The sequence below is a fragment of the Nomascus leucogenys genome, chromosome 22a, assembly GCF_006542625.1.
Source record: "Nomascus leucogenys isolate Asia chromosome 22a, Asia_NLE_v1, whole genome shotgun sequence".
In the NCBI taxonomy this organism is placed as follows: Eukaryota; Metazoa; Chordata; class Mammalia; order Primates; family Hylobatidae; genus Nomascus; species Nomascus leucogenys.
The window spans coordinates 131781596-131808771 of NC_044402.1; the positions used below are offsets into that span (position 1 = coordinate 131781596).

The window sequence follows — 27176 nt, forward strand, 5'->3', positions numbered from 1 at the left end:
TAACTAATGTACTTGTGCTTCTTTTCCTTCCCAGTAATGTGCTTTGGTAGAAATATGCTTTTTCCAGATGTGCCCTGCCACTGTTGACTGATTTAATTACATAGAGCAGCGTTCCATTTCCTTTGACACAGGCAAGCAAATAGAATAAGATTAGCACACCAGAGAGGGGTGAATAGTTTAGTGTTTGAATTTACCTTCTGTAATATGTTTGGGAGAGGGCTTAATAGAATTGCTGCTACAGTCTACTTCCCTTTTGTTTCCCGTGTATTTTTTCATCAGCTTGCATCATGTGGATTTATAGATTAAAGTGAAAAACCCTCAGGTATCTGGGATATCTGTGTTATTCTCTCCATCATCCTGAAATTGCTGGAGAAAAAATTGGCTTTTAATTTATACACTCCCTTGTGTTCAAAATGATTATCATCTCACAAATCATACAGTATGCATTAGACTGCTGCTTAAACTTTAGTGTACATCAGATTGACTGGGATCTTGTTAGAATGCAGATTCTGCAGATCTAGGGTGGGGCCAGCTTTTCTGCATTTTTAACAAGCTCCAGGTGATAATGATGCTTCTGGCCCAGGACCACATCTTGAGTAGGAAGGAATTAGGATACTATATTTGGACAGTAAACATTCTCCCTGCAGTGAGACTGAGGCTGGTAGTCAAGGCCATGGCTGGGAAATAACTATTCCTAAATTGGGATGCATCATCCAAGTAGAACAGCATCACATGTTATACCATCTAGAGCTACTGGGTTAAGTTTGCAAATACTTCGTATAGATCACAGTTATCTTTATCCCAGTAAAGTTCTACTCCAGTTTTTCACTTCCAGATCATTTAAATAGTTTTAAAGTACCATTTAACAAGTATTTACGCTAGATTGTAGAGCACGCTTGAAATGTGAGTGGAGCTTATGCTTCTGCACGCCCCTGTGTTTTCAGCTCTCTATCGGAGGCATCATCATTCTGAAGGATACCAGTGAAGACATTGAGGAGCTGGTGGAACCTGTGGCAGCACATGGCCCAAAAATCGAGGAGGAGGAACAAGAGCCAGAACCCCCAGAACCATTTGAGTATATTGATGATTAAGGACCAGAGGTGCGTGTGCAACAAAATTATGAAGGGAAACTTCTTTGTCAATACTTCACAAATGTTTTTTGCAAGGACATCATCTCACTTTTTTCCTTCCTTTTGTGTTTAATCCTTTTTTACCTAAACAGTATTAAAACTTCCCCCTCTTTCAACCTTTTTCTGCATATATAACCACAAATTCCTTTTTCTTTCCTCTTTGACTCGTACTCTACTAATGTTATTCAAAGTGGCTGGTCTGCAAACTATTTTTATAGGTCCATAAGGAGATAGGAAGCTTACTCCTGAATCTATCTGCTCAACGCTTCTTTCATCAAGAAAGTCTTCCCCAAAATGTCAGCTGAACTGCAGTTTGCTTAGTGATAAGTTGATTTGCATTCTGATGTAAGCTCCTTGTGGATCAGTTATAGTTGTGGACTGGCACTGGCCCATAGGTGTCACTTTTGAGTAGCACAAATATAGGCTTCTCACTGATTTTTCTCTCTCCCCATCTCCTTGGGCAGTATTTTTGGCATAGAAGCCTTAACATACATTTATTCTGTGGTGCTATTGAACATCTACTGTGTGTAAGACATAGTGCTTATAGGGACTTTGAAGTCAGTTAGACTAACCACAAGCCTGTGTCCATTGACAAAGATCATTTACTATCTCAGTGTCTTAACAGTGTTGAAAGGGAGTCTTTAGATGGGAAAGATTAGAGTAATCTAATTTCATGAAATTGTTATTCTTCAGTTCCCCATTTTCTTTTGAGTGTTCATCACATATTTGAAGACATTGTGAGACATAATAAAGGTTTCCTAATTCCACCCAAGCACAAACACGTTTTCAGACAATTTTTTTTTTTTTGAGACGAAGTTTCACTCTTGTTGCTCTTGGCTGGAGTGCAATGGCACAAACTTGGCTCACCGCAACCTCCGCCTCCTGGGTTCAAGCGATTCTCCTGCCTCAGCCTTTCGAGTAGCTGGGATTACAGGCATGCGCCACCACACCTGGCTGATTTTGTATTTTTAGTAGTGACAGGATTTCTCCATGTTGGTCAGGTTGGTCTCAAGCTATGGACCTCAGCTGATCCGCCCACCTCGGCCTCCCAAAGTGCTGGGATTAGGCGTGAGCCACTGCACCCGGCCAATTCATTCTACTCTTTAAAAAAAATAAGGACAGTATCATTTGTTATATTTAAAGGTCTGGTTGCAAATCTAGCATGCTGTGTGTTAGATACTGACTAGCAATTAAGGAAAGCTTTGCAGAAATCTCAGATAAATATTAAGGCAGAAACCTGCCATTAGTAGGAAAATATATTTATACCTCAGGAAGACTATTAGGGCCTTAGAGAAAGGAAGATTTATACCAACCTTCCTATTTTCTAAACTTACTTTTGAAAATTATCTTTCAGCCTTGATAGTTTCCTAAGCTTTACCCAACTTGCACAGGACAGTGTAGGCTATCATGATCACTCAGTCTGTCTGAGAATCGAGGTGACTCTCGTTAGCTCCCATCAAGCCTTTGGCAATACCTTATGGAAAACCCTTGATTACAGCTTTCAAGGCAGTTAACTACAAAATGGCTTAGAGGTTTATAGCTGGAAACTGGAATCTTGTTAGTTTTCAAAGGGGTAAAATATTCAGTCCATTAGGAGTTTGGAAACTATAATCTGTCGTGGCACAAACTGGTATATTAGGACTGCAGAGGCGCGGGGTTGGGGCCTAATTTTAGATTTCAACAGTAGTAAAAGAGAAAAAAAAGAATGTCTTGAAATTAAGAATGACCCTAGCTACTACTGTTCTTTCTTCCCTTTCCCAGGATCTCATTTGCTTATCTGAAGAAGAAGATTGTCCAGGCTCATATTGGGAATGCTTATGAGGAAATTTGTGCTGAGACCTGCTATTCAATGCATGTATCGTTGCCTCTGCGCTGACCTGAAGAACCCTGTCTCCAAGTCTTTGGTTGAAGAGAAGATATATGACTGTTGAGTGTGCTCTTTCACAGAACTTGGTTTTCAAATAAATATAAGATCTCCAGATGGACAAGACATTTGTTTTTCAGCCTGGGTTTTTAATAAATGTATCTAATCCTCCCCACACCATGAAATGCCTAAATCCCAAGAGCCAGAGTCTTGATTTACTAGGATGAGCATGCATGACTTTCATATTGTTGAAAAAGTCAAACTATTCTTAAATTATAGACCATTTGAAAATAATGGAAGGGAAAAAAATCAAACCTTGCTCATCACCCTCAAGAATTCTCTACAGTTTTGTTGTGGTTGTGAGTTGTTGTTTAATATGGGGTCTAATCAGCCAGGGCAACATGGTGAGACCCCCATCTCTACAAAAAAATTGAAAAATTAGCTGGGTAGGCCGGGCAGGGTGGCTCACGCCTATAATCCCAGCACTTTGGATGGCCAAGGTGGGCAGATTGCTTGAGCCAAGGAGTTTGAGACCAGCCTGGGCAACATGGCAAAAACTCACCTCTACAAAAAAAAAAAAAAAAATTAGACATGCACAGTGGCACATGCCTGTAGTCCCAGCTACTCAGGAGGCTGAGGTGGGAGGATCACCTGAGCTTGGAGGTTGAGGCTGCAGTGAGGGTTGATCGTGCCAGTGTACTCCAGCCTGGGTGACAGTTAGACACTGTCTAAAAAAAAAAAAAAAAAAAAAAAAATTAGCCAGGCAGGGTGGTATGCACCTGTAGTCACAGCTATTCAGGAGGCTGAGGTGGGAAGATCAATTGAGCCCAGGAGGTTGAGGCTGCAGTGAGCTGTGTTTGCACCACTGCACAACAGCCTGGGCAACAGGGCAAGACGCTGTCTCAAAAAAAAAAAAAAAAGTCTCACTCTGTCGCTTAGGCTGGCTCAAACTCCTGGGCTCAAGCAATCCTCCCACTCTAACCACCAGAACTAGTTTTTTAATCGCATAGAGGGTGTCATCACTTACTGAAGTCCCTTTCATAATCCAAGGGAATTGTGTGTTTAGGCAGCTCAGAAGCTTTTTTGTTAAACCTGTGCTTGTTGTTTCTTGCTTTTGATCCTGTTAAAGACAATAGATAAAAATTATTTAGTTTCATTTAGCCACAGGATCTGATAACGTACCTTTATTCCTTTCTCATTTTCCAATCTTTTTTTCATGTTTTTTAAAAATTAAAGTATAATTTAAAAGCAATAAAATGCAGACATTTGAGGTATATACAGAATAATGAATTTTGACAAGTACCATTTTGGTTTCTAGATTATCAAGCCTTTCTTGGATGCTAGGCTTTTAGAATAAGCAGTCAGGGTTGATACTCTGACGACTACACCATCTCATGTTCTGGCATATGAAATGGATGTTTCTGATTTACTGGGACATGGAATTAAAAAGAGCTGGATTTGAGCGGTTTTGTGTTGTTTTATGAGTAGGTAGCTTAGAAAATTATACAGGAATGGCATTTTGCCCCTACCTTGATTCTTTCACTTCTTAACTTAGGATGTAGTTTTCTGAGTCTTGGGGGGAAAAAACTATTCTTAAAGGAAACAAATTCCTGAGTAGATCAGCCCTAGTACATTCATCTACCACAGGCTTTTTTTTAGGTCCAGGTCTAAAGGTTACTGATCCCAAAGGATCAACCACTCATTGGTTAATTTCATTGTATCCCCTCCTTTGTAAATTCCTTGTTTCCTCAATATCAGATGATTCTATAAAAGAGATTATCTCATTTCCTAGCCTCTCATTAGCTATGCCCTTCCTGTTCAAGCTTTTAACGTTGCTTGCATTTCAGACAGTTATCTCTTAACATTTCCCCTAGTATATGAAATGTTTAAAAAACAGAAGTCTCTGGATGTCAGTGTACAAAATTGAGTAGTCTGGGAGGGGTGGTACATTCGCTGGCCTCCTGCCAATGTTATCACATTCCTTCCAAAATAATAGACTGAACTTCAGAGAGCAATTAGCACTAGTTCCTATTAGGCAGTGCAATTCACAATTTAAATCTTGAAAAGGTTATAGCATTAAAAAGTGCAAGCTATAAAGTAAAATACCTACATGGAACAGATTATGATGAGACAGTTGGTATCTGCTATCCTGATGGATATTTATTTATTTATTTTGAGACAGAGTTCTGCTCGTGTTGCCCAGGCTGGAGTGCAATGGCGCGGTCTCGGCTCACTGCAACCTCTGCCTCCCGGGTTCAAGCAATTCTTCTTCCTCAGCCTCCCAAGTAGCTGGGATTACAGGTATTTGCCACCATGCCCAGCTAATTTTGTATTTTTAGTAGAGACGGGGTTTCTACATGTTGGTCAGGCTGGCCTCGAACTCCCAACCTCAGGTGATCCGCCCACCTCAGCCTCCCAAAATGCTGAGATAACAGGCGTGAGCCACTGCACTGGCCTCCTGATAGGCTTTTTTTTTTCCCTAGATGTCCTGGGAAATGCATAGGACTGAGAGCTAACCAAGGAGTAAGGAAGTCTACAGTAAAATAAGAGTGAAAGTCATGTGAAAACAGGCTAGGAGCTAGAGTTGACAACAACCCATAGAAGAAACAGAAGGGAGGGTGGCAGCAATTACTCCCAGATGGTGTCATAGTGGCACACGGTGTCAGGGTTGATGGTAAGTGGGATGCACAACACTGAAACCAGGTGCAAGTGATAAATTGTTTGGTTTCTTAAATGGGACCCATCCTAGAATCTAGTCTTTTTCCTACTGGCCTGCAGGTAAATGGTTCTTGCCTTTTAAAAGTACTCTCCTTGGGGCTGGATGCGGTGGCTCACACCTGTAATCCCAGCACTTTGGGAGGACAAGGCAGGTGGATCATGAGGTCAGGAGATCGAGACCATCCTGGGCAACATGGTGAAACCCTGTCTCTACTAAAAATATGAAACAATTAGCCAAGCGTGGTGGCACGTGCCTGTAGTCCCAGCTACTCGGGAGGCTGAGGCAGGAGAGTCGTTCGAACCCAGGTGGCAGAGGTTGCAGTGAGCCAAGATCGCACCACTGCACTCCAGCCTGGGCAACAGAGCAAGACGCCGTCTCAAAAAAAAAAAAATTATCCTTGGGTTTCTTGCTCTAATTTTCCTCCTGTCTCTGACCTCCTCTTCATTTGATAAATCAATAGTATTTATCTTTATTTGAGCATCTGTTTGTGCAGAGATTCTTTGGTTTTTTGGCAAGTCTCACTCCCTCTGACTGCACTTTAACTGCCAACCTTCAGAATTTGGTCTTTGATCCTCTTCTCAGTCTACTTTCTCCAAGCAACCTCATCCATCCCATGTCACCCAGGCAGGGGAGTACAGTGGCACAATCCCGTCTCACTGCAATCTCCACCTTCTGGGCTCAAGCAGTCCTCTCACCTCAGCTTCCCGAGTAGCTGGGACTACAGGCGCACGTCACTACACCCGGCTAATTTTTTGTGTTTTTAATAGAGATGGGGTTTCACCATGCTGGCCAGGATGGTCTCCAACTCCTGAGCTCAAGTGATACACCCACCTGAGCTTACCAAACTGTTGGGATTACAGGCATGAGTCACCACACCCAGCCTCCTCTGAGCTTCTGACATGTACATTCAACAACTCACTGGTGTCCCTATCTGGGCTGCTGCACAAGCACTTAAAACATTATGTCCAACCACACTCCACACACATCATGCTCTACTTTGGGCTCATGCCAAGCTCTCCATCCAGTTGCCCACACCAGAAACCCCAGCTTCACCTTGACTCGATGCTTGGCATCTCAATTATCTCTCCAGTTCATCCACTTCCCTTCCCCACTGCTCAGTACCCTCAGCTGAAGCATTTAACTGGTCTGTACTTCAGGGTTGACCCATTCTAATCCATTCTCCAAATTGATCTCTAAAACACAAATCAGGCCAGGTATAATGGCTCACACCTATAATTCCAGCACTTTGGGAGGCCAAGGCAGGAATTGAAGACCAGCCTGGGCAACAAAGTGAGACCGTCTATACACACACACACACACACACACACACACACACACACACACCACTAGATGGGTGTGGTGATGCGTGCTTGTAGTCCCAACTACTCGAGAGGCTGAGGCAGGAGGATCGCCTGAGCCCAGGAATTCAAGGCTGCAGTAAGCCATGATCATGCCACTGCACTCCAGCTTGGATGACAGAGCGGGACCCTGTCTCCACCAAAAAAAAAAAAAAATTGCATGCTAGTCTTAAAAATCTGTGTTTTCTTGTTACCAAATAAAGCCCAAATTCTTCAATATGTACACATGGCTGCCCAAGGCTTGAACTGCTGCTTGTCTCTCCAGCCTCCTGTCTCTTCATTCTTCTCTCACCTCACACTCAGAACTGCTTTTTACTTCCTCCAAAAACCCAGGCTTTCTGTCACCTGGCCTTTGCACATACCATTCCCTCTGCCTGAAATGCCCACCTCTTTTGATTCCCACCATTTTTCTGCCTAGATCTGATAGATCTACTAGTTATTTAGGAGGTTTTTAAAGACCTCCTTCAAGAAGCCCTCCCTGATGTCTCCCACCAGGGCTGACCTAGGTTCTCTGTTTCCCCAGTATCCAACATTGCCCCGCATTGCCGCCCCACCGTATTTTCATTCATTGCCCAGTTTATTTGCCTAACTTGTCCTACATTTGCTCACCATCATAAACCCTAGCATATAATTTATGGTCACATATTCATTTGCTAACTGTGGCTGCCTTCCGCAACTACTTAAATGTCTCTTCTCACTCTTCCTCCGGTGACTGAATGCTCCCGCTAAGGACTTTTTCCATTAGTTTTGCTCTTGAAAAACCCTTGTTTTCCTTTGTGTGCACAGGCAAACAGTGTCTCTGCAATCTCCAGCTGGCGTGAGATGATGAGAAGACGTGAGCGTGGGCAAAGATTTTGTGGCTTTGTCCTAGACAGCTCCCAACCTTCTTGTATCGATTATAAAGGAAACACTTCCACTTCCTTAGCAACTGCATTTTGCTGTTTCTAGGGTTCAAGTTTCGGTTCCACCCTCTCATCCTTTACTGTTAAAGCTGTAGGGGCCCTTCCAAGCCAAACCACATAAATGGGAAGATCATGGGCTTTGGCCTCAGATTTAAGTTCACATATTCATCTGAGGATCCCTTCATGGGTTCCTCATTTGCACAGAGGAAGTCATGTGGACCTCAAGGTTGTTATAGGGATTAAAGAATGGCTGATTATTACACGCTGGCTAGGTGCTACTGGTGAAAATCACATGCATTGTTCCTCATTCCTCACAGCCACTTGAAGAGGTAGATGCTATTATATAGAGAAAATCTACGTTAAGAAATCTGCGCTCAAGTAGGCATTCACTAAATTTTACCTGAATCAGAATGGTGTGGCCAGCCAGGCGCAGTGGCTCACGCCCGTAATCCCAGCAGTTTGGGAGGCCGAGAATGGCAGATCACTTGAGGTCAGGAGTTCAAGACCAGCCTGGTCAACATAGTGAAACCCCATCTCTACCAAACATACAAAAATTAGCCAGGCGTGTGTTGTGCCTGTAGTCCCAGCTACTCAAGAGGCTGAGGCAGGAGAATCACTTGAACCTGAGAGGCAGAGGTTGCAGCGAGCTGAGATTGCGCCATTGCACTCCAGCCTGGGTGACAAGAGTGAAACTCCATCTCAAATTTTAAAAAAGGGCCAGGTGTGGTGGCTCACGCCTGTAATCCTAGCACTTTGGGAGGCCAAGGCGGGTGGATCCCCTGAGGTCAGGAGTTCGAGACTAGCCTGGCCAACAGGGCGAAATCCCGTCTCTACTAAAAATACAAAAAAAAAAAAAAAAAAAAGCCAGGTGCAGTGGCTCACGCCTGTAATCCCAGCACTTTGGGAGGCTGCAGCAGGCAGATCACAAGGTCAGGAGATCAAGACCATCCTGGCCAACATGGTGAAACTCCATCTCTACTGAAATACAAAAAAATTAGCCGGGCATTTTTTTCTGCCCACCTGTAATCCCAGCTGCTCAGGAGACTGAGGCAGGGGAATTGCTCGAACCCAGGAGGCAGAGGTTGCAGTGAGCCAAGATTGTGCCACTGCACTCCAGCCTGGTGACAGAGCAAGATTCTGTCTCAAAAAAAAAATAATAATAATACAAAAAAATTAGCTGGGTGTGGTGGCACATGCCTATAATCCCACCTACTCAGGAGGCTGAGGCAGGAGAATAGTTTGAACCCAGGAGGCGGAGGTTGAAGTGAGCCAAGATCATGCCACTGCACTGCAGCCTGGGCAACAGAAGGAGACTCCGTCTAAAAAAAAAAAAAAAAAAAAGAATCATGTGGCCTAACCCCTCAATGCAGGTGAGAACACGCAGACTGAAGTGCCTTGTTCAACATCAAAAGCCATTTTTACATTTGTGTTTCTACTTCCTCTTTCCGTTAACCTGGTTTCTGGCCTCTTCATTTTCTGTTATTGTTTGATCCAAAGGATCAACAGACACACCAATAGCCATGTCTTTTTCATCCTATACCATACTCTGCTCCACATTTCTATCTGCCTCCATACTCCTAAGTCAGTATGCCTTTTCAGAAAGGGATTTTTAACAAAAGCATTCTTTCCAACTGCCCTCTACAATGTAGCCCATTAGTGATGGGCATTTGCCATTTGTTCGCTGGGATCTGGGCAGTACCTTTGGTGCATGTGCTCAGTGTTTTCCCAATCAGCGAGTTATTTATTTTTAATAAAATTATATCCCAGGCCAGGCACAGTGGCTCACACCTGTAATCCCACCCCTTTGGGAGGCCAAGGTGGGCAAATCATGAGGTCAAGAGATCAAGACCATCCTGGCCAACATGGTGAAACCCCGTCTCTAGTAAAAGTATAAAAATTAGCCGGGCATGGTGGCAGTTGCCTGTAATCCCAGCTACTCAGGAGGCTGAGGCAGGAGAATCGCTTGAACCCTGGAGGCAGAGGTTGCAGCAAGCCGAGATGGCGCCACTGCACTCCAGCCTGGGCGACAAGAGCGAGACTCCATCTCAAAATATATATATATAGATAGATAGATAGATAGATGATAGATGATAGAGATATAGATATAGATATAGATATAGATATAGATATAGATATAGATATCTGGTAGATAATTACCTTTAGAAATCTTGGGCATTACACAGAGCTGGGACTTGGCAAAGAGTTAGACAGAGATAAGGAATTTTCCATCAAGTTTTATTCCCATGACCCAGTGGGGGGACCTCTGACTCTTGTGCCATTATCGTCCTCAGAAGTCCAGATTCATGTTCCAAAGATTTCAGAGGTTTACAAGTGTCTAAGCCTTTTTCTGTATGCAGAGTATCAACTAGCATCTCTAAAATAACAATAGGGATGGGTCCTAAGGAAATGCCTTCCTTTGTTCCCGGATCAGAAGCCTGATGGAGGGATTCACTTACACCTCACTGTCAGTCCCCAGTAATCTCTTCTCTGAGCAGCTCTCAGGCATGTATGACACATGGTTTGCAAGGTGATTACTTGTTCTCCTGTGGTTTCCTGTGTGTGTACAGTTTTTGTTTCCTAACCAGTCTATAAATAAGCTCCTTAAGGGCAAGTTCCAAAGTGTCCCCCAAAGTCCCCATCACAACGCTTGATACACGAGGCCTATTGATATCAGATTAAATCATCGAGTTAGCTCTGGGGAGTCTGGTGATGCTCTTGATCCTGATTGAGTTTCTTCATGGCACTTAAATCCACCTGGCATCATAGCTGCTTATTTGTTTATTGTCTGTCTCCCCTGATTAGCACATAAACCTAATGAGGACAAGGAGTTTGTTTTTGAAGACTGCTGTAGTCCTAGTGCCTGGAGCAGTTTCTGGCTCATTGTAGACTCCTGGTAAATAGTTATTGGAAGGACAATAGTGGCGAAAATGTATTTAGCTCCTGTGCGCCAGGCACTGCATTCAGCACTTGGCCGCCCTTCATCCTCACAATTCTACAGTGAGATTATTATATTACAGATAAAGGAAATAGAGCTTAGAGATGTTACGGGTGCATAGTAATTTACAGGACTGGCATTCAAACACAGGGTTGTCTAACTATAACACCTGTTTCTTTTGGTTTTGTTTTACTTATTTCTCTTTTTTAAATTTCTTTTTTCGGCCAGGCGTGGTGGCTCACGCCTGTAATCCCAGCACTTTGGGAGGCCGAGGCGGGCAGATCACGAGATCAGGAGATCGAGACCATCCTGACTAACACAGTGAAACCCCATCTCTACTAAAAATACAAAAAAATTAGCCGGGCTTGGTGGTGGGCGCCTGTAGTCCCAGCTACTCGGGAGGCTGAGGCAGGAGAATGGCGTGAACCCAGGAGGCGGAGCTAGCAGTGAGCTGAGATTGCGCCACTGCACTCTAGCCTGGGTGACAGAGCGAGACTCCGTCTCAAATAAATAAATAAATAAATTTCTTTTTTCTTTTTTCTTTTTAATTTGAGATGGAGTCTCGCTGTGTTGCCCAGGCTGATCTCAAACTCCTTAGCTCAAGCGATCTTTCTGCCTCAGCCTCCCAAAGTGCTGGGATTACAGGCGTGAGTCACCGTGCCCGGCCTATTTTCAATTATTTCTTAACCACTACGGCCGTGATTCAGCAGATTTGGAGTCCATCTCAGGAATCCAGCAAGTTTAGCAGGTACTCAGATGATTCTGAGACAGATGGTCCTGAGGCTTCCACACTAAGAAACTCTCCCATATAAAGGTGCCTCCAGAAGACCTGAGTCTCCTGGCCATTTCAATGAAGCGTGGATACAGGAATAGTGCACACCCCAGGACCCTCCACCAGCATGGATGACAGCAGACATAAGCGAAAGTCCTCCCTGAAAAACAGATTTCTCCAGCGGGTACTCGGGGTCCGTCTTACCACCAATAGAGTACAGACATTTCTAGAGATAGACTATACTTCCCAAAGGGGAGTTCCCCAGCCACAAAATCGATTGACCAAGTGGGAGCAGGTGGGAGTGCTGTCTATGGCCCCTTGGAGGGGTCTCTCTGTAGCACACACGACACATGGCAGCAGGCCTGCCAGATTCCCCATCTCCAGGCTCTGCTAAACTCACCATGGCAATTGCTGTTCATCATCAAAAAGGCGTTGGGTTGGCTGGGTGCGGTGGCTCATGCCTGTAATCCCAGCACTTTGGGAGGCCGAGGTGGGCGGATCACTTGAGGCCAGGAGTTTGAGACCAGCCTGGCCAACATGGTGAAATCCCTCTCTACTAAAAATACAAAAAAATAGCCAGGCGTGGTGGTGGGCGCCTGTAATCCCAGCTACTTGGGAGGCTGAGGCACAAGAATTGCTTGAACCCTGGAGGCAGAGGCTGCAGTGAGCTGAAATTGTGCCACTGTGCTCCAGCCTGGGCAATACAGTGAGACTGTGTCTCAAAAAAAAAAAAAAAAAAAAGGCTTTGTGTGTATATGACCCTAACAGCAGCCCATATTTTGAGATGCTTCTGGCTGTCTTTCCTGGAGCCCATGCTTGGCATACCATGGAGCCCAGGGGCCACAAGAGCCGGCAGGGGCAGCCAGAATGCACCACTTCTCTTGGGAAGTGCCCTGGCCTGAGACTCTGCAGCTTGCAGCAACCCAAGGAGATCAATACACATCCGATGACCCAAACAAACAGTGCCTATGAGTGGGTGCCATGGAGTCAGTCCTTGCCCTGGAATCTCCAGGCCTCAGGCCTGCCCCATGGTGGCCTGGACACAGGTGCTTCAGCCTCTCGTCAGTTCTCCAAGGTGAACTCTGTTCAGTCACACCAGTCACACAACAGGGGGAAGCCAGCAGCAGGGGGAAGTGAGAGGGCCACGCTCCAGGGTCAGGTTAGGACAGCAGGGCCAGACTCCTATAAGCAGGCAAAGCACACGCTGGAGCCAGCACAGCAGAGGCCCGGCAAAAATAATTTCATTTTTCTTAAAATAATTTGATCAACATTTGTTTGTCATTGAAATAATCTTTAACAGAAAAAGGAACAAGTCATCAGACTTCCTTATATTCATTCTGTGGCTTACAGCTGTTGTTGTTTTTAATGGGGACAAGAAGGTGGGGGATGAGTAGAAGGCACCGTAATCTTTTTAGTGCTTAGAGTCTTTAAATGTCTTAATCCAGACCCGAACAGGGACACATAATCCGTGCTCGGTCCCTCAACATTCTCAAGCCACTCGTTCAAGATAAAGTCATACTCTGGCGGTGGAGCTGATACTGACAAGGATAATGAACGTGGAGAAGGAGCACATCGCAGGGCAAAGCCCACTGACCTGACCAAACGGTGGGAAATCCAGTCTGCAGACCGGACCTAGCTCAAACTTCTGTATCAGGTCACAGACGATGGCAGAGCCTCCTTCACTCATTCATTCGCACATTCAATAGTGAACTTCGACAACGTCTGCAGCCCAGCAACCACTGGCACTCCTGGTAACGGGTATCTGTGCCTTCATTTCTTCTTAAGGGAAGTGGCCACCCCCTAGCTCAGCCCAGATGCCAGCCCACACATTCCATCCACCAGGTGACAATGATTGGTTCAGGGAAGAGCACGTGACCAAGTCAGGCCAATCAGAGCTAACAAGACCCAATTCTGGGGTATCTGTTCTGGCTATTGGGAACCCATCTCTCTATCAATCAGGATCTATCTATCTACCTACCTACCTACCTACCTACCTATCTTACCTCTCTATCTAATCTATCTTATCTATTGTCTATCTATCTATCTATCTATCTTCCACTGATGATGTAGCCTGAAGCTGCTCCTTCCACCATGTAGATCCTGAATGTGGCACCAACCAAGAGGAAGCTGAGCTAAGAAGCGGATCCAGACGGGCTCTCCTAAGCCCTACGTCCAGCTGTGCCTCTACTTCCAGACTGTGTCGTTCCAGGCAGCAAGTTCTATTTGCTTAAGCAAAACACAAGCTACTTGGAGTTGAATTTCTGGCACTTGATACCAAAAGAGCACTTTAAGAGGAGCCATGATGGGGGGTATTATGGACTGAGTTGTGTCCTCCCAAAATTCATATGTTGAAGCCCTAACCCCCAGTACCTTCAGAATGTCACTATATTTGGTTGGGCACAGTGGTTCACGCCTATAATCCTAGCACTTCAGAAGGCCAAGGCAGGAGGATTACTTGAGCTCAGGGGTTTGAGACCAGCCTGGGCAACATACTGAGACCTTGTCTCTACAAAAAAATTTGAAAAAATTAGCCAGGTGTGGTAGTGCGTGCCTGTAGTCCCAGCTACTCAGGAGGCTGAGGCTAGAGGATCACTTGAGCTGGGGAGGTTGAGGCTGCAATAAGTCGTGATGACACCAGAGCTCTCCAGCCTGGGCAAAAGAGCCAGACCCTGTCTCAAAAAAAAAAAAAAAAAAAAAAAAAAAAAAAAAAAAAAAGAGAGAGAAAGGAATGTCGCTATACTTGGAGGTGGCCTTTAAAAAGATAATTAATATAAAATGAGGCCATTACCATAGGCCCTAATCCACTCTGACTAATGTCCCTATAAGAAGAGATTAGGACACAGACACACATGGATGGAGGGACACTGTGAGGACACAGGGAGAAGGTGGCCACCTGCAAGCCCAGGAGAGAGGCCTCAGGAGAAACAAACCTGCCAGCACCTTGATCTTGGACTCCAGCCTCCAGAAATGCAAGAAATAAACATCTGTTGTCAAAGCCACCCAGTCTGTGGCTATTGCAGCCACCCGAGCAGGCTAACACAGAGGGCTTACCTGAAGAAAGGTGGGGCGGTTGAATGGGGGCAGGGGGCATGAAGGAGGTGAGCCAAGTGGAGGAAATCACTGCAGTCATCACTGGAGAGGTGAGGCTTGAGCTGAGGAGGAGGCTGGAGTGATCAAGAGAACATGGACTTGAGACTTGGTCCCTGATGCTGACTGCATCGGGGTAGGGAGGAGATCAGCTTCTTCCTGGAGCCTGGTGATGCCAGCTCCACTAAGAGGGAGGTCGGGGGCACTGAGTGGTGACTGTGGACTTCCCTGGATCTGTCCTCACTGCGCTCTGTGCCTCTTCCCACGCTGGATTATGAGCTTCTGGGGCTGGACTTGGGTCCCTTCATTTTCATATCCCCTCCACTTCCAGGGCCTAGATTCTCAGGGCGGGCACCACTGCCCCTGGGAAGCATTGCACACAATGATGGGACATTTTTGGTTTCCACAATGATGGAGGAATCCAACCAGCGTTCCTGGAGGGAGCCGGCATGCTGGACGTCCTGCAGCGGTGGGTGGGCAGAGACTGACCTGGGGTTGGTTCAGAACTTTACCAAGAGCTGTTCATCATTTTGAAAACTCACAACAAAGATAGCCACACCATTTGTTCTGCTGAGTCACCACCGCCACACACCTATGCCAGTGCGAGTGTGCATGACCCACTCTGCCTCAGGCCACCTGTGTCAGACTTTGCTTCTTTCTAGAAAGACCTGCATTTTTCTATGCTTTCTGGTATAGTCAGCCTAAGTGCTTATACATGGAAATTATATATATATAAATTGCTTTCCCAAGCCTGGGCAACATGGCAAAAACCTGTCTCTAAAAAAAAATACAAAAATTAGCCGCGTGTAGTGGTAACTGCCTGTAGTCCCAGTTACTTGAGAGGCTGAAGTGGGAGGATTGCTTGAGCCCAGGAGGTTGAAGCTGCAGTGAGCCATGATCGCACCACTGTACTCCAGCCTGGGTGACAGAGAGAGACCCTGCCTCAAAAATTAATTACTTAATTAATTAATTAAAATAAGTTGCTTGCCTTTTATTTCTTCTTTCCATTAGAGTTAGGGCATTATAAGAGTCATTTTTAAACCATGTGGATAAATATCTGGGAATTTCCTTTTAGGACAGGAAAGAGGATATTACGAAATGTGTTATTAAAGGGGGAGTCTGGAAGGGTGGAGACTCACCACCCAGGCCAGCCAGGCGTGCTCGATGGGGAGCCCCTCTGAGGCCACCCTGCCTGTCCTTCCCCGCAGGCCTGGCCTCCGCCGCACCCTTCTCAGCCTCTACCCTATAAGGCCATGTGAGGGCTGAGCAGCAGACAGAATGAATGGGCTTCCCTGGCTGGTGGCTCTCACGGCTCCCCAGAGCAGAGGGAGGGGAAGGCTGTGGAGACTGGAACTGAGCAGCCTCCCAGGAGAGGAAGCTCCACAGCAGCCCCTGCCCCGGGAGCCCCCGACTGGAGGTAGGCTCCAGAGCTGATGCTGGGCAAGCCAGACTTTGAAGTGCAAGCAAGGAAAATGACCTGTGAGCCCTGCTACTTCCCTCTAGACAGGTGCACACACATGCCATGGGACAGATGTGTCTAGAAAATGTGAGTCAGGACAGATCCAGAGCCTTGAAGGCTCCTGGGGCCAGAATGGAGGGTGGGGAGGGAAATCTGTCCCTTGTCTTGGCTCCTTCCCCAGACCTGTGTTCTGGGTTTGGTGCCACTGGTGGAGATGGCGAACGGCCTGCCTAGGGGCGGGTGAGGCCACAGCTGGCCTGGCCTGAGACCTGAAGGCCTAGACAGCTTGGATTCAGGGGGCTTTGGGCTCCAGACTAAGCCCTCGATGCTGCAGGGATGGGGCCCCCATAGTGTACCATCGTCTGCAGAGACCCCTAGATGCAGTGGGGGTTCAACCATGCCCCCACCTCCCTGGAGGGCCAGGGCCTTGCTCCAGTCCCCAGCCCCGCCAGCACTTCCAGGCTGGTTCCAGGGAGGCTGGGAAGAAGTTGGACCTGGCCTTCCTTCCACAGTTGTTCTTGGAACCAAAAATGTTTATTTCCCAGCCTTTTGGTAGCTCCTCCACGGAGGGACGTTCACAGGCAGGCTGAAGGGGAAATGGAGGCACAGGATAGGGTGGTAACTCATCCGGGTCATCCTGTGCCTCCCTGCCCAGCCCTGGCATGTGTGGAACCCAGGTCCAGATCATGTCACAGTGAGCCTGGGTCCCAGCAGTCAGCGGGACCACCTCCTCTCTCAGGGCCCTGGTGGATTCCCCAGAGGATGCTGCCTTCAGCCGGCCCTGTGGATCTGTGTGTCTTTGCTGGACTGCCTCTGGGACCACCCGCCTTAATCAAACTGCCAGGACAGAAGGACAGGTAGGGTCAGGCTGCCAGTCTGTCCCTCCAGCTCAGGAGTGGGACTGGCCTGGGATGATGGTCTGGCTCTGGATGGGGTGCAGTGGTCAGGCTGTGCAGGAGAAGGTCAGAGAATGTTGTGGGGCCATGTGTACCCAGGGCCAGCAGCAGAGACAGAGCTGAGATCCCAGAGTGGCCACCACCTCCAGGGCAGCCAGGTCCTTGAGCCACTCCCAGGTCCTACGACCCTTGGGCCCAGCACTGAAGGCTCAAGTTCTTCGCCCGGACCTCCCCGGTCAAAGTGCTCAGCACGGGAAGCGCCGTGGGCCTGGGCGGGTGTCGGCTATCCTCCCAGGCTCTGACCAACAGGCATGAGCTATTTTGTTATTATTTTTAATTTATGGGGTACATGAGATGTTTTGATACAGGCATGCAATGTGAAATAAGCACATCACGGAGAAGGAGACATCCATCCCCTCAAGCATTTATCCTTTGAGTTGCCAACAGGCCAATTACACTCTAAGTTATTCCAAAATGTACAGTTATTGGCTACAGCCACCCTGTTGTGCTATCAAATAACAGGTCTTATTCAATCATTCTACTTTTTGTACCTATTAAGCATCCCCATCCCCTTCCAAGCCCCCCGCTACCCTTCCCAGCCTCTGGTAACCATCCTTCTACTCTCTATGTCCATGAGATCAATCACTTTGATTTTTATTTATTAATTATATTTATTTATGTATTTATTTTGAGACAGAGTCTCACTCTGTCGCCCAGGCTGGAGTGCAGTGGTGTGATCTTGGCTCGCTGCAACCTCCACCTCCCGGGTTCAAGTGATTCTCATGCCTCAGCCTCCCAAGTAGCTGGGATTACGGGCGACTGCCGCCATGCATGGCTAAGTTTTGTATTTTTTTGTAGAGACGGGCTTTTGCCATGTTGCCTAGGCTGCTCTCGAGCTCCTGAGCTCAAGCAATTCTCCTGCCTTAGCCTCCCAAAGTGCTGGGATTACGGGCATGAGCCACCGCGCCCGGCTATTTTGATTTTTAGATCCCACAAATAAGTGAGAAAGTGCAAGGTTTGTCCTTCTGCCAGGAACTCTCTTGGCTTTTCACCCTGTGCCCACCTATAAAGAGAATGCCACGCCCCTGCAAGTGCCCTCACCCAGAGGAAATGCACAGATGGCATGAGGGGTCCCACAGGTGGCTGGACACTGGTGCACCTCAATGTCAGGGACATGCTCCCACTACCTTGTGCTCCTCTATGGGCTAGAAAATGTCCCCCTAAAATTCATTTCCACCCAGCGCTCAGAAGGTGACCTTATCTGGAAACAGGACCCTTGCAGGTGTAATTAGCTAAGATCTGGTCATACCGGAGCAGCGTGGTTCTCCAGCACCAGAAGCCAGGAGAGAGGCAGGGGTCAGATTCTCCCTCCGAGCCTTCAGGAGGAGCTAACCCCACTGATCTGATGTCAGGCTTCTGGCCTCCGGAACTGGGACAGAATCCATTGCTGTTGTTTTCGGCTGCCCAGCTGTGCTCATCTGTTATGGGAGCCCCAGCTGACTGATAAGCTACCAGGCATGGTTCCTTTCCCAAGGCCACCTCGTGGTCCAACGTGGCACCTGGGTTTCAGATAGTACATCTGCATTCCAGCCATCAGGAGAGGGAGGAGGGAGAATGCTGAAGGCACAATCTCTCCCTTGAGGGACACTTCCCAGAAATTGTACACATCATTTCTGCCTTCGTTTGGCCAGAGATTAATCACTTAGTGGTATATGCCCAGCTAAAAATGTTTGGTTTGGCTGGGCGCAGTGGCTCATGCCTGTAATCCCAGCACTTTGAAAGGCTGAGGTAGGCAGATCACTTGAGGTCAGGAGTTCGACACCAGCCTGACCAACATGGCGAAACCCCATCTCTACTAAAAATACAAAATTGGCCAGGCATGGTGGCAGGTGCCTGTAATCCCAGCTACTCGAGGGCTGAGGCATGAGAATCTCTTGAATCGGGGAAGTGGAGGTTGCAGTGAGCCAGGATCGTGCCACTACACTCAAGCCTTGGCAACAGAGTGAGACTTCTCAAAAACAAAAATAAAACACAAACCAAAAAAATTGGTTTTATTCCTTTTATTCCTCTGGGAAAAGGGGAGAAGAAAGATGGAGGCGCTATACTGCATGCTCCACAATAAACCACCTTCCTCTATTAGATGTTTCTGGCCCCCAAGTCTCAAGACCCCCTGATGGAGCCAGTGCCTTCAGCACCTCCAGGAGCAGCTCCACACCTTGCTAGCTCCCTTTCTCCCCAACTCCAAAGCTCCTTCCAGGCCCCTTCTAGGCCAGGACACTCCAGGTCAGCCCCAGTGCCCCCATGGGACCACACACCCTCCACCCACTTCGGCACTGAGATGCAAAAAGCCCCCAGGCACGAGCACCCCACCTCCTTGAAGGCAGTTCTGAGACCCCGGAGTCTCACCCTGCTCCTCTTGCCACCTGACCCTAGAGGACTTATGTTAAGTATTCCTTCCTAATGAATCCATTGCTCCTCCTAAGAGGAAATCTGGAGAAAGAAACGTCCATCGTCTGCTGCCATGGGACCCCATTTCCAGCCTGATTGGTCGGTTGGGCTTCCCCACCCACAGCCAAAAAACCCGCAAACTCAGAGCGTCTCTTCCTTCCACCCCCACCGGCTAGCGGGCCTGGAGTAAAGGACACTGTGGGGTCCAAGCGGCTCAGGCTTCCTCAGCCTCAGAGCTCTCAAGGGGTGGGTTGAAAGCCTTCTTGAAAGCAGGGGGTCCCTGCCTCCCCAAAACCCCTCCCACAGACTTCTCTCACTCTCCACATGTTTTCTGGCTGGTCCCAGGGACTCCCTTGCCTCTAGTAGGATGAATCCCAGAGATTTTTGGCTCCCAAATGGGACTCTGGGGCGCCTCCTGGGAGCTGGGACCCCCTGCACCCTGTGGTTATGGGACTGGAAGACGGCTGCCAGGTCTTCACCCGCAACGTGGGGACCAGTGTCTGGATGTGTTCATCCTGACAGCTGGGGCGCTGATGGGCCAGGGAGCACCTCTCTGAGCCTCAGCTGTCTGTATTTGATGACGCTGCCCCTTGGGTCTGTGCCAGTGTTCTGGTATCAGCATCCGGATGTACCCAGACCCTTGCAGGCCAACCTCTGTCAGGACAGCCCCAGCCCTCAGATGGGGTTTGCTTAACTCTAAAGGGTGGGCAGGGCTCATGTCACCTTTTTCTGGATAGCTTCTACGCCTTGATTCAAAGCAGGGGCCACAAATACCTAGAGGAGTGGGTGACAACTCCATTTACTAGAAGCGTCTGAGCCTGGACAAGCTGCCGCCACACTGCACATAACTTCAGCACGTCTGCCTCCTTCAGCACCTCCCCCAGGATCTCGGGGCCCCTTTCCAGGACCTGGTCCAGGCATGGAGAAATAGGAGGACACAGCTGATCCCCTGCTCACTGAGGGAGGGAGGGAGGGAGGAGGGGGCCCCGGAGCTGAGATTCAGCCACTTGTTCTTTCCTCCTGCTTAGAACTCTGCCTCGTGGGCAGGAAGGGAGGCCTGGGATGGAGGCCGGCTCTGCCAGGGAGCCTGTACGAGTGCAGACTCTGCCTTGCAAATGATCAGTGTGAAGCGCTCGAGTCAAAAAGGATCCTTTATCCAATACACTCAGAGGCATTTTACAAAGTCAAGAGGGCGCAGCCACGCCAGGGCAAGGACTAGGCCCCCAGGCTCCAGGGAAGACCCTGGAAGGCCTTGGTGGCTCCTCTCTGGTTCTCAGCAGACCCAAGGTTACCCAGGCAGAGCTGACATGCCGTCCCAGTCCCACACAGGGCTGAAAGCGGAGCGGGGAGGGAGAGAGCGGGATGGAAGCCCAAGGACCGAGGGCACTGTGAAGTCCTACTTCCAGCCCTGCCCAGCGGGGCCAGCTCCACCTCTGACTTCTCAGGGATGTGAGCCAAGGAAGGCCCTTTTGGCTTAAGCTGTTTCGAGACAAGTTCCTATCACTGAACGTGAAGGATCTCTTCTTTCCTAAGACACTGGGCAGCTCTGATCTGTCCTTTGGAAGGAGTTCATGCGGGGAGGGAAAGGGCCAGGGGCTGGACCAGAGAGAACTTGCAGTAAGGGACCCCGGTGGGCCTGGGCTGACGGCCGGCTGGGGCAGCTCCACAGTCAGGGTCTGGGGGCTAAGCCGGGGCGTGCTGAGAGGGGGCGGCTTGGGGGTCGGTGATGGGAGGAAAACAGTGAACCCAGGACGCCCGGGTGGGGACTGACTCTCCACCCCAGGGCGTATGTTTTCTGGGCGCCTCTCGCCGTCCTGACCGCCGGGCTGGCAGAGATGGAACTGTGTTCCTGGAATTGACGGCCTAGGGGAGGTGGGGGTGCACCTGGGGCCAGGTCGGGCTGTGCTGGCTGCTCCCCAAGACTCTACCTGAGTCTCCCGTCGCAGCCAACCCCAATCCTTCCCACGCCGGAGATCACTGCAGTGACCCACCCTTCGTTAAGTGTCAGGCCACTGGGTAAAAATCCCTCCAGCCCCTCGCTGGCTCCTCTTGGCTGGAGGCCGCGGGACGGGGCTCGCTCCCCCCCGCCAGGGCCCAGATCGGGAACTGGCCCCCACGCCAGTCTGGCTGCGTCTGGGCCGCTTCCCGGGCTGCTCCGCCGGCCGGATGCTCCCGCTGAGACATTTATCCCCGGCGGGGCAGGGCCCTGGGGAGGCTGCCCCGCCTGCACTGGCCGCGGGCGGGTCTCTCCTTGGAGTTGGCTGCGGCACCCAGTGGGCCCGCAGCTAGGCTTTCTTGGCCGCAGATGCTGCAGGGGCCCTGCCTAGGACCCTTGAGTTCCAGCAGAGGCACCCAGACTGCTGAGCCAGAAGATTTAAGTTTCTTTTCTCTCTTTTTTTTTTGGGGGGGGGGGCGGGGGCGGCAGACAGAGTCTTGCTCTGTTGCCAGGCTGGAGTGCAGTGGCACGCAATCTCGGCTCACTGCAACCTCTGCCTCCCAGGTTCAAGTGATTCTCCTGCCTCAGCTTCCCAAGTAGCTGGGATTACAGGCGCCCAATACCACGCTTGGCTAATTTTTTGTGTGTTTTTAGTAGAGACGGGGTTTCACCATGTTGGTCAGGCTGGTCTTGAACTCCTGACCTCAAGTGATCTGCCCGCCTCAGCCTCCCAAAGTCCTGGGATTACAGGTGTGAGCCACTGCACCTGGCCCCAGATTTGCATTTCTAGCAAGTTCTTGGGTAATGCCGCAGCAGTGGTCAGTCCTTCCAAATTCCCTCCTCAACAGGCCCATGGTTTCTCTTTCAGTTTCAAATTTCTGTCACCAGTAAAAGACAGGAGCAGAAAGGAGTTCTACAGGGTACCCTTGACTTTGGGTTCAGCAGAGCTCATAGGACATTCATCATAGGTGGGGAGAAGGGTGAAGGGAGATTTAAGGTTACTATGTGCACCCTCTAGTAGCATGAATTCTGTTTAGTGGTAAGATTAACCAACCATTTGTTAGCCAAGTTCTCGCTTTGTCTCATACACACCCCCTCTCTAGACCATATGTGGGTCTCACTGCAAAAGCAATAATCGTAATGCAACGTTTGTTTGGGGCAAGAAGGCCTAGTGTTTAGACTAAGTCGACAATGAGGCCAGGAAATGCTTTGTGGCTTGCAGGAATCCCTTCTGCCTCTAAAAGGAAGGGATGACCACATGAATAAAGATGTTCTCTGGATCAGGCACGGTGGCTCACACCCGTAATCCCAGCACTTTGGGAGGCCAAGGCGGGCAGATCACGAGGTCAGGAGTTCGAGACCAGCCTGACCAACATGGTCAAAACCCATCTCTGCTAAAAATACAAAAATTAGTTGAGTGTGGTGGCGCATGCCTGTAATCCCAGCTACTCAGGAGGCTGAGGCAGGAGAATCGCTTGACCCCAGGAGGCAGAGGTTGCAGTGAGCTGAGATTGTGCCATTGCACTCCAGCCTGGGTGACACGAGCGAGACTCCATCTCAAAAAAAAAAAAAAAAAAAAAAAAGATGCTCTCTGTGTTCCACATCTTGCTGGTCACCCAGGTATGTTGACCTGCCAGGAAACTACCCAAATGTGGTCACTTAGCATCTATTCCTCCAGCTTAAACCAACATGCCACCCTCTGGGCTAACACACTGTGCCCTGTGATGTGCTTTTTAAAACTTGCTTAGAAAGTGACAGTCCTCAGCTGGGCGCGGTGGCTCACGTCTGTAATCTCAGCACTTTGGGAGGATGAGGCAGGTGGATCACGAGGTCAGGACATCAGGACCATCCTGGCTAACACGGTGAAACCCCGTCTCTACTAAAAAATACAAAAAATTGACCGGACGTGGCAGTGTGTGCCTGTAGTCCCAGCTAATCGGGAGGCTGAGGCAGGAGAATGGCGGGAATCCAGGAGGCGGAGCTTGCAGTGAGCCGAGATCGTGCCACTGCACTCCAGCCTGGGCGACAGAGCGAGACTCCATCTCAAAAAAAAGAAAAAAAAAAAGAAAAAGAAAGTGACAGTCCTCATGAAAAGTCTTAAGTGTGTATGTCTATGAACACCACTGATGAAAGCCCTAGCCATCTCTCCAAGTGTGCCTGCTTGGAAACCACCTGGGAATCCAGGCTTGCTCTTCCAGACATTCATTTTGAGGCCTGAGTTTTTCTGCCAACCTCCTCCAGAACACAGAACAACTGGGGCAGTGATGCGGCTCACATCCTTGGGATAGGAAGAAGGACACACACTAGAGGCCACGGTGGCTGCTCAGTGACTTTCAGGGGTCGCCTGCTTTACCGCCCACCGAGAGCTCTTTTGGGAGATGAATATTTCCACCTGGTGTGCTCTCCTTCCAAGAAATCTTCAGCTTCCAGATATAAACAGCTTTGGGAAGGGGAGAGGGAGGAGAAGCAGCCTTTGGGAGACAACTGTTCCTCCACCTCTACATGGACTCCGGGCTGGGAAGATGGATGGATCTGCATCCCCCACACATCATGAGTTTTGAGCAGCGACCAAGATCCAACGTTCCTGGAAGGAAATGTTGTTCGCTTAAGCAGCGTCTTGTAATTCATCTCTTGATTTACGCCGGGCATTTCAGTACGTTCCTCCTCCAACCCACTGATTAGATCCAGGCGCTGGGCCTGCTCAGAAACATGCTCTTGGTCTGAACTCCCCCTGCAGGAGCTCCCGGATGAGGCAACTGCGTTTAGTCTAGCTGGCCGCTGGTCTGCCTGGGTGCGTCAGGCTCACTGTGCTTAATTTAGGTGGCTTCACCCTTTTATGCAACTCAGGAAAGTAACATTTACCAACTCTCCCTCTTTGCCTGTGGTCTCAGCTCTTTGCCTTCCAACAAAGACAGCAGCCAGGAAGATGCCTGCTGTGCCTGCAAGGATGATTTCATTCATGAACTGTGTGTAGCAGGCCACAGAGGAGTGTGACCTCCTGCCCCTAAAGTACTCAAGGCTGGGGCCCACAGAAGGCTCCAGGCCACAGAAGAATCAGCTGTGTCCCCCACCAGAATCTAGAGCTCTGCCAGTCCCTTTGATGTCCAATGCAAGGCTGAAGATATTGGCTAAAGTGTTCTGCATATTCCAAGGATTTAATTTGAGGTTAAGTTTTTCCCAGTGTCATTATAATCCTAGAATCTGAGAGATGGGTGTATGGCGATTCACTAAACTATCTTCTGGTTTTGCATATGTTTGAAATTTTCACAATTAAACAATTTAGAAAGTCATCTTGGGACCATTGGCAGTATGTGTCCCATTTTGGGAAAACCGGAGTGGTCAAACAAGAACATTTGGGGCAAATGGGATGCTTTGGCAGGTCCTAAGAGTACGGAAGTTGAGGCAGCTGGTTCAGTGTATTGCTATGAACTCATGGAATATACACAGCAGAGCCAACCTAGAGACTGCCTGGAGGAAGCTTCAGACCTAAGCAGTTTTGCCTCTTGTGACAAAAGTATCCTTTGTAATCCCACCTGAACACATCAAATAAGTTAAATAGACTGAGATTGAGTCAGAGATTTTTCCACCTTAATATTGGCATTATGCATTACACAAGTGTTCAGGATTCAAAGAAAGTCTTGAATTATAACTAAGGAATTATAGCAGTTTAATTATTTTTAAACTGTATCAAACCATATCTATTTGTTCCATATCACTCCTAGTCACAGGGATGATACAATTCAGAAACCAGCCCAGATCCTTGACAACTTGAGCTGCTGGTAAGAAGCCAGCTACTTCTATATTTATTATAAGAAAATGAACCACCACCCCCATTGCTGAGGCCACTTTTAGTTGATATGACATTGTGAAATAAGAAAAATATATAATTAGGCCGGGCACGGTGGCTCACACCTGTAATCCTAGCACTTTAAGAGGCTGAGGCGGGCAGATCACCTGAGGTCAGGAGTTCGAGACCAGCCTGGCCAACATGGTGAAACCCTGTCTCTACTAAAAATACAAAAACTAGGTGGGCGTGGGGGCACGCACCTGTAATCACAGCTACTCGGGAGGCTGAGGCAGGAGAATCATTTGAACCCAAGAGGCAGAGGTTGCAGTTAGCTGAGATTGCATCACTGCACTCCAGCCTGGGTGACAAGAGCAAAACTGTGTCTAAAAAAAAGAAAAGAAAAATATATAATTGGTCTCTGCCCCTGGTTCCTGGCACAGAGCTCCTAAAATTCTTGTGATTTCATGAGTGATAGGGGCACTAGGTGGATCTTTTTGTTCTATTTGGTCTTTGTCCCTTGCTCCTGATAAGGGGTCCTAATCCCTTGGAATTTCATGGGTGATGGGAACATCTAGTATTCTAATGAGATGACTCTTGGTGGGCTGGTCACCAGAAAAACCAAGCCAAGGTTAGAAGCTTGGAACTTTCAGCCCCATCCCCATCTTCTGGGATGGGGAGAAAGGCCAGAGATTGAGTTAATAATCGATTGTGTCAACCAGGCATGGTGGCTCATGCCTGTAATCCCAGCACTTTGGGAGGCTGAGGCAGGAGAATCGTTTGAACCCCGGAGGCGGAGGTTGCGGTGAGCCAAGATTGCACCATTGCACCCCAGTCTGGGCAACAAGAGCGAAACTCCATCTCAAAAATAATAATAATAATAACAATCGATTGTGCCTGTGTTACAAAGCCTCTGTAAAAATCCCTGAACTACAGCGTTTGAAGAACTTCTAGACTGCTGAACTATGGAGGTACCTGGAGAGGGCATGGAAGGTCTGCACCCCCATCCTTTGCCCTGGATACCACCTCATCTGGCTGTTTATCTGTAACCTTTGTCACATTCTTTATAATAAGCCAGTACATGTGAGTGTTTCCTTCTATGAGCCATCCTAGTAAATTAATGGAACCCTCATTTATAGCCATTTGGCTAGAAGTATAGATGACAACTGCTACTTTTGACTGGCATCTGAGGTGGGGGACAGTCTTGTGGGACTGAGCCTTTGACCTATGGGATCTGATTCTAACTCCAGTCATTAGCTAGCATCAGAATCGAACTGTAGGACAACCAGTCAGTGTCTGCTGGATAGTTGCTTAGTGTGTAGGGAAACACCTCCACACACCTGCTGTCAGAAGCGTTGTGTTGAGGATGGGCATGGTGGCTCACACCTATAATCCCAGCACTTTGGGAGGCCAAAGTGGGAGGATCGCTTGAGCCTAGGCATTCAAGACCAGCCTGGGCAACAAAGTGGGACCCCACCTCTAAAAAGAAAAGCGGAGCATAGTGGTGCGTGCTTGTAGTCCCAGCAGCCACTTGGGAGGCTGAGGTGGGAGGATCACTTAAGCCTGGAAGGTTGAGGCTGCAGCAAGCTATGACTGTGCCACTTCACTCTAGCCTGGGCAACAGAGTTAGACTCTGTCTCAAAAAAAAAAAAATGTGTTGAGTGTGAGAAGAGTAAAAACAGTCAGTTTGGTTTTTCCTATCTCAAACAGACATACAGAAATTGTGTCTCTATTAGTCTGGTCTCTTTTGGTTGCAAGTGACAGAAACCCAACTTGAACCAGTTTATTAATTAAAAGAATTTTTATTTTTGTACAGACGGATTTTTTTTTTTGTACAGACGGATGTTGCTATGTTGCCTAGGCTGGTCTGAAACTCCTGGCCTCAA

The 27176-nt window shown here is 48.3% G+C and overlaps 1 protein-coding gene across 1 annotated transcript in view; it reads left to right on the forward strand.

The window, feature by feature from the left end:
• The window catches only part of PSMD1 (proteasome 26S subunit, non-ATPase 1), a 114435-nt gene extending 111313 nt beyond the window's left edge, over positions 1–3122 (forward strand). The window contains exons 24-25 of the mRNA XM_003274736.4: positions 945–1100; positions 2892–3122. Of these exons, the coding sequence (XP_003274784.1) occupies positions 945–1091 (147 nt within the window). The 3' untranslated portion in view covers positions 1092–1100; positions 2892–3122. The remainder of the gene's footprint in view (positions 1–944; positions 1101–2891) is intronic.
• The last annotated feature ends 24054 nt before the right edge of the window (positions 3123–27176 follow it).